The 8,181-nt window shown below is 36.9% G+C and overlaps 1 protein-coding gene across 1 annotated transcript; it reads left to right on the top strand.

Annotated features, from left to right (window-relative positions):
• The first annotated feature begins 7,219 nt into the window (after window positions 1–7,219).
• On the top strand, window positions 7,220–8,181 carry LOC112865250 (olfactory receptor 4C46-like). Its single transcript, XM_025928288.2, has one exon. It carries the CDS (start codon window positions 7,252–7,254, stop codon window positions 8,179–8,181), a length of 930 nt encoding a protein of 309 aa, XP_025784073.2. The 5' UTR covers window positions 7,220–7,251.

Here is an 8,181-nt window from a genome sequence, read left to right on the forward strand (position 1 = left end):
TTGAATATTGCCATTTGCAATGATGAGGATGGAACTAGAGAGTACTATGCTAAGAACAATAAGTCAATCAGAGAAAGACAGATAGCAAATGATTTCACTCACATGTGGAATTGAAATAAAACAAATGAACATATGGGACGGTAAGGGGAAAGAGGACAGAGGGAAACAAGTCACAAGAAGTTCTTAGCGATAGAGAACAACCTGAGGGTTGGACAGAAGGAGGTAAGTGGGAGTGGGGTTAGATGCATGATGGGTATTAAGGAGGGCCCTTGTTGCGGTGAGCACTGAATGTTGTATGTAAATGATGAATCACTGAATTCTATTCCCGAAGACAATATTGTACTGTATGCTCACTAAATAAAGTTTAAGTTAAAAATAAATAAGTAAATAAATAAATAAATAAATAAAATTTTAAAAATACTTTTACTAGAGAAATTAGATTTAAAAAGTAAATGAAAGGCATCTTATTGAGAAAGGAAAAAATAAAGAAGTTTCAAAACATTTTTTCTCTTTTTATTTATTTTTTTAATATGAAATTTATCATCAAATTGGTTTCCATACAACACCCAGTGCTCATCCCAACAGGTGCCCTCCTCAATGCGCATTACCCACTTTCCCCTCCCTCCCACCCCCCTTCAACCCTCAGTGTATTCTCAGTTTTTAAAAGTCTCTCATGGTTTGCCTCCTTCCCTCTCTGTTTTTTCCCCCTTCCCTCCCCCATGGTCTTCTGTTAAGTTTTTCAGGATCCACATAGGAGTGAAAACACGGAATCTGTCCTTCTCTGTATGACTTATTTCATTTAGCATAACACTCTCCAGTTCCATTCACATTGCTACAAAAGGCCATATTTCATTCTTTCTCATTGCCACGTAGTATTCCATTATGTATATAAACCACAATTTCTTTATCCATTCTTCAGTTGATGGGCATTTAGGCTATTTCCATAAACATTTTTGAAAGAAATTAAAGAAGCTCTATAATAAAAAAATCTCATATTCATGGATTAGTATAATTAAGATAGCAATACCTCTCAAAGTGATCTACAGATTTAGTGCAATTTCTATCAAAATATCAATAGCGCTTGTTGATAGAAAGAGAAAGTTGACCCTAAAATTCTCCATAATTTGTCTCAGAAATAGAGTAAAGAATACTAAGCACATCATTTTATGAAGCAGCATCATCTAAAGGTCCTCACATTACAAGAAAGAAAATGGCAAATAAATATCTTCTACAAACATACGCACAAAGATTTTAAACAACATACTAACAAATGAAATCGGCCATTTTTTAAAAATAATTATAATTTTCTATGACCAAGTAGAGTTTCTCCCAGGAATAAAACATTCAACATTCAAAAATCAATCAATCATTTTCACTGAATTACTAGAAAAAAGGAGAAGAAACACACGACCCTTTTAATAGATGCATATAAAGTGACAAATTCCAGCTTAGGTTTATGATTTTTTTTAAAAATATTTAAACAAATAAAGAATAAAGAGGAACTTGCTCAACCTGATAAAAGCATCTGCAAAAAACCCACAACTTACATCCTACTTTATGGTGAGTACTAAGATTGGAAGCGACAGTCTTCCCACTCCCCATTTCATTTCTGCATTGTACCCTAGGCTCCATCCCTTGCAATAAGGCAAGAAAAAGAAATAAAGGACTCACAGATTAGAAAGAAAAATATTGAAACTGTAAAAATATATGTATGTGCAGATGACACGATTGTATAAGTGGAAAATGTTAAGGCTCTACAAAAAAAAAATCTAATAGATCTGATCAGTTAATTTAGCAAGGTTACCAAATACAATGCCGATCCAAAAGATCAAGTGTGTATTTTTATAATAACAACAATTAGAAATTAAAATTACAAATAAAATGCTATATAAAATCCTACTAGAATCATGACATTTGAAAATTACATTTTCAAAATATATTCAAGACCCATATAGGAAACTCAGAAGACACTACTAATGTGTGAAAGTAAATACATAAATAAATAAATAAATAAATAAACAAACAATGATAATGGATTCAAAGACTTGATATATTTACTACATTAATTTCATAATTTCAATACAATTCCAGTAAACTCCCGACAGAATGCTTGGAAAAACTGGCAATCCTATCCTGAAATTGTATTCTATTGTATAGAAATATACAATATTAAAGGAATCTGGAATAACAAATCAATCTCAATAAAAAGAACACAGGTAGAGAGCTGATTCTATCTAAATAAAAAAAAGCCTTATTAAGCTCCTGTAAACAACATTGTGGTATTGATATATACACATATAGATCCTTGAAGCAAAATACACTGTCCATAAATACACCTCAATGGGTGAATTTTTTACAAAAGTATTAAGTAATTTAGTGAGGGAAAGAACAGACTCCTTCTTTTTTCCAAAAAAAACTATGCTGGGTCAATTGGATATCCATCTGAGAAAAAACCAACCTCCACTACTACCTCCCACCACACACAAACATTAACTCAAAATGAGTCAGAGATCTAGGTGTGGAAGGCTAAACACATAAAAATACTAGAAAACTTATTTTTAGCCTTGGAGTAGATCAATAGTTCTTAAATATCACACGATAAGCACTATAAGAAAAACTGAAAGTTGAAACATTAATATTTTAACTCTTCTACTGGTCAGATGTTATCTTACTAAAAATGAAAAGGCGGGGCGCCTGGTGGCTCAGTCCGTTGAGTGTCCAACTTCGGCTCAGGTCATGATCTCACAGCTTCCGAGTTTGAGCCCCGCGTCGAGCTCTGTGCTGACAGCTCGGAGCCTGGAGCCTGCTTTGGATTCTGTGTCTCCCTCTCTCTCTGCCCCTAACCCACTCGCATCTGTCTCTGTCTCTCTCAAAAATAAATATTAAAATTTTTTTTAAATGAAAAGGCAACCCATGGACTAGGAGAAAACTATATAAATATATTATGTATAAATATTTTATATTATGTACAACTTATATACATGGCATTATATATAAGTTATATATAAATATATATATAATTTTTAATATATAATTTATAGTCAAGTTGGCTAGCATACAGTATATACAATGTGCTCTTGGTTTCAGGTGTAGATTCCATGATTCATCGCTTACATACACCACCCAGCGCTCATCCCAACATGTGCCCTCCTCAATGCCCATCACCCATTTTCCCCTCTCCTGCCCCCCCCCCCATCAGCCCTCAGTTTGTTCTCTGTATTTAAGAGTCTCTTATGGGAAGGAGGCAAACTATAAATATATATTTTATATTTATTACATATATATATATATATATATATATATACACATAAATAGGTATGAAGAAAGATCTATATCTAGAATGTATAAAGAATTTTTAGGGGCGCCTGGGTGGCGCAGTCGGTTAAGCGTCCGACTTCAGCCAGGTCACGATCTCGCAGTCCGTGAGTTCGAGCCCCGCCTCAAGGCTCTGGGCTGATGGCTCAGCGCCTGGAGCCTGTTTCCGATTCTGTGTCTCCCTCTCTCTCTGCCCCTCCCCCGTTCATGCTCTGTCTCTCTCTGTCCCAAAAATAAATAAAAGTTGAAAAAAAAATTAAAAAAAAAAAAAGAATTTTTATAGTCATAAAAAGCCTACAACTGCCATTTTTAAATTGTACAAAGGACTTGAAGATAAATTTTTTTAAAAATACACAAATGGTCAATAATATGAAAAAAAATGCTCAACCTCATTAGTCATCAGGGAAAGCAAATTAAAACCACAATAATATAACAATACAAACCTCCTAGACTGACTAAAAGGAAAATAATTAACAATAGCAAGTGACAAGAATGTGGAACAATTCTGGTGGTTAAAATTAGAACTTTCTGCCTGTGTTTTGATATCACTCCACAATTTTAATGTTGCCTAGTATTCCTTACTGACCAGACCATAAATCCCAGCGATTACTAACTGGGAGACTTAGAATTTCTGTTTACTTTCCATAGCCCTCTGGTGAATATGACCAACAACTTTTGGAGTCAAGTTCTTTCATGGCTGCCATTCCATTGATTTTATGCCCTCACTGCTCTAGCACTCAAGCAATCAGGAACAGGTTTACAGAAAAGTGTTAATATTGTTAAGAAGGCAGAAGTTCTGTCTGTGACACGGGTCAACAGATTAACTCCATCACAGGTCCCCACTCTGGAATTATGTCATTTTCCTATTCCCATGACATCCAGCTTTCTTGGAAATCCGGATTCACATAGAGAAAGGGAATTCTCGTAAGTTCAGGTTCCAAACACAGGGAATGCAATTCCCTATTCAAAATCGGACACTTCTCAAACATGTCTCTTCAGCATACCTACTTCTAAGTCAAAGCCTTTCCGTCAGAGGGGATAATTAATTCCAGAGAGAGAAAGCAGCAGTTAAAAGACAAGGTCCTTGAGCCTTTATGGAAACCTCTTTAAATATCCATGCAGTGCAAGGTGAAAATATTTTGGAGAAGTTACATCTTCAGAGCAAGTTTCATTATGGTAGGAATGACTCATTTGAAAGTGTTTCCTCCACACTTCTTACCTCTTGCCTCTAGGACCAGAGCCATCTGTAGGTCATTTCTCCACAGTGTGTCAAAAGAATTCACTCTAAATTTAAATCCCAGGCTTTCTATGAACAATTTTGGGGCTTTAAGCTAGAAGGAAAGATTTGGACTAATAGAAACACTTTCTGCACAGCTATTGATTTGTTACTGAATTACCTAAGTAGTCTCAGTCTGAGTGTGCCATAACTTTCATAGTGTAAGTTTCTTATCCAAGAAGAGGTCAGTTAGAAGATGGGATTATTTCTGAAAACCCCCAAACATCATTAAGATCATCTAAGAGTACAAGGTAAGTTTTTCAACAGCGTTGAAGCATCTTAAAGAGGGTTACCTTCTCTATATAGTAATCACTATGTTTCAACACTTTTAAGTATAGTAATATTTTATCCTCTCCCAAGTTCTTCAGAAGATAGTTAATAAGTGTCATTGGCCTAATTTGGCAAATGAACAATCTGAGGCTCATAGAGATTATGAAATGTTGTAGGACCCAGCTCTCTGATCAACCAGGCACTTGGTATTGCATGAGACCTCTCCCTTAACATCCAAGACAAATCATGAGCATGAAAATCAAGTGTAAATACACTCCAAACACAGAAAAGACATACATATGAGTAATACATTAAATAGATCATCCGTCATTTAGCCCAAGCATGAACAGGGACAGCCCTTCCTTAGATTAACTGCTACAGATAATGTGGGTCTCTGTGCCTTCCTGAAAAGTAAAATTAGAGATTAATCTTCCTGAGCTTGTTGCATGGTCAAATGTTTTTCTGTATTTCACTCAAAACGCCAATTCTCCCTATCTCCTAGGTGCAGGCACAGTCACAGTCACAAAAATTGGTGTAAGTTTTTTGTGTGCCCACAGTAATGTGGTGGCTATGTTCATGTATGTTTCCTCAATCAATTCTCATAACACCCGGGACATGGATATTATCATTCTCACTTTATACCTGAGGAAACAAGGATGTAGGGTGCCAAGAAATGTTCCTGGGATAAAAGAAGTTGCAAGTGGAAAAGGCAAGATTCCAATATGGTCTCTCTAGTTCTACAACCAATACATTACACGTAACGACTGTGGTAGTCATTTTCAACATTTAGCAGAGTCTGGGGACCCATGCGTGCAAGCAGATTGGGAAGGGAGGAAATGGGGCTGTGGAAGAGGCCAAGATCAAAGGGATATTCAATGAAAGCAGCACCACATTTTTGTTAATATTTAGTGATTCTGATGTATTTAGTGATTTTGATGTGTTGATACTTGGTGATCATGTGTGTGTGCATGTGTGTGTGTGTCTGTTGATGAAATTGCTTCATGAACACTTGCTTCTGAAGTGGTATTAAAGTCATTATAATTATTATGGTCATATCAAAAAGAGATAACGAGTTCAGCATTGTTTGTAATAACATAACAATGTAGGGAATGGATTAAAATTTTGGAAGAAAAAAGTCGACAAGTATAATGTGATATAATCTTGGCTCTGCCCTTTATTCTCTGTTTGATCTTGGACAGGACCCTTAACTTCTCTATATTGTATTGCCTACTGTATACAGTAAGTATAAAATAATAGTGGTACTCATATATAGATAGATAGATAGATAGATAGATAGATAGATAGATAGTTTGTTTTTTAGAGAAAGAAAGAGAGCACAAGCAGTAGAGGGTGAGATAGGGAAACGCAAGCAAGGCTCCCTGTGGAACCTGACACGGGGCTGGATCTCACAACTGCGAGACCATGACCTGAGATGGAACCAAGGGCTCCACTTAATGAATTGAGCCATCAAGGCGCTCCATCATCTCATGGGTTTGTAGTGAGGATGAAACAACCACATTTCTACAAAACCAGAACACAACAAGTATCCAGTAGTTTTAGTTAATAGTATCATTATTATTACTGTTAACATCAGTCTCTGAGATTGTTTCTACATTTGCAAAATGGATGAAATAATGTAAATCACACAGGTTACTACCATGCCATGCATATAGCAATAAATCATTAAAAATATACTTATTATCTATTATAATATTACTGGCATTTGGTAACATGCATTGTCAATTACTTTATAGTAACTCCTAGAGCCCTTTATAATATTCTCTTAAGAAATACCCTGTTACACTTTTTGTCAACTATTATAAATAGTTTGGATATGGGGCTTTCTTTCTCTGACTTCCATCCCCTTACTGACCCTCAGCCAACTTCATCCAAGACGCACAAAGGTCTTTACGAGAGTTGTATCCAAGATTCACCCTTCCTCCAACTCCTCTTCGCCCTCTCATTCATATTCTCAATTACCTTCCATGGTTCTCCATTTCCTAAGGATAAAGGAAAAATTCCTAGCGTTGCATTCATAGCCTTTACATCCATTTCCTACCACTTTTTTCACACTTAGCTGCAATATGACAATTTCAAGATAGGCCCTAAGTCTTTTCAGATGAGGAAGTGTACATAGATGATCTCCTGCCTGTGTGTTTGCAAAGTTTTTCATGTCAATGCTCTTAACAGAATCTTCACCCAGGAGATAATTTAAGTCATCGTCAAGAACTCAGATCTTTCTATCTCAAACAAACCTCGTGAGAATCCACAACTCTATAGAATCTAGGCATTTGTTATTTACTAGATGAAGAGCCTCAATAAATTCAAGGTTGCATTAATCAAAAAAGCTTTTTCTTTTCAGGTAATGCAATCAACCATAATATGAAATAATGGACAATAGGAACAACGTGACGGAGTTTGTTCTACTGGGGCTCACAGAGAATCCAAAGATGCAGAAAATCATATTTGTTATGTTTTTGGTCATCTACATCGTCTCTGTGGTAGGAAATGGGCTCACCGTGGTCACTATCACTGCCAGCCCATTATTGGGGTCCCCCATGTACTTTTTCTTGGCCTATCTCTCCTTCATTGATGCCTGCTATTCCTCTGTCAATACCCCTACACTGATTGTAGATTCACTCCGTGAGAAGAAGACCATCCTATTCAATGTATGTATGACCCAAATCTTTGGGGAACACTTCTTTGGAGGTGCTGATGTCATCCTGCTTACGGTGATGGCCTATGACCGCTATGTAGCCATCTGCAAGCCATTGCACTACACGACCATCATGAATCGGCGGGTGTGTGGCCTGTTAATGGGAGTGGTGTGGGTGGGAGGCTTTCTTCATGCAACCATACAGATCCTCTTTATCATCCCATTACCCTTCTGTGGCCCTAACATCATAGACCACTTTATGTGTGATCTGAACCCTTTGCTCAATCTTGCCTGCACTGATACGCACACTCTAGGGCTCTTCGTTGCTGCCAACAGTGGATTCATCTGTCTGTTAAACTTCCTCCTCTTGATGGTCTCCTATGTGGTCATTCTGCGCTCCCTAAGAAACCACAGCTTGGAGGCAAGGCGCAAAGCCCTCTCCACCTGTGCCTCCCACATCACGGTGGTCGTCTTATTCTTTGTGCCCTGCATATTTGTGTACATGAGACCCGCAGCTACTTTATCTATTGATAAAGCAGTGGCAGTGTTCTACACTACGATAACTCCCATGTTAAATCCCTTAATCTATACCTTGAGAAATGACCAGATGAAAAATGCCATTAGGAAATTGTGTAGTAGGAAAGCTATTTCAGGGGAGAAATAA

This window comes from Puma concolor, chromosome D1 (assembly GCF_028749965.1).
Source record: "Puma concolor isolate L17-30 chromosome D1, mPumCon1.1.hap2, whole genome shotgun sequence".
Classification (NCBI taxonomy): domain Eukaryota; kingdom Metazoa; phylum Chordata; class Mammalia; order Carnivora; family Felidae; genus Puma; species Puma concolor.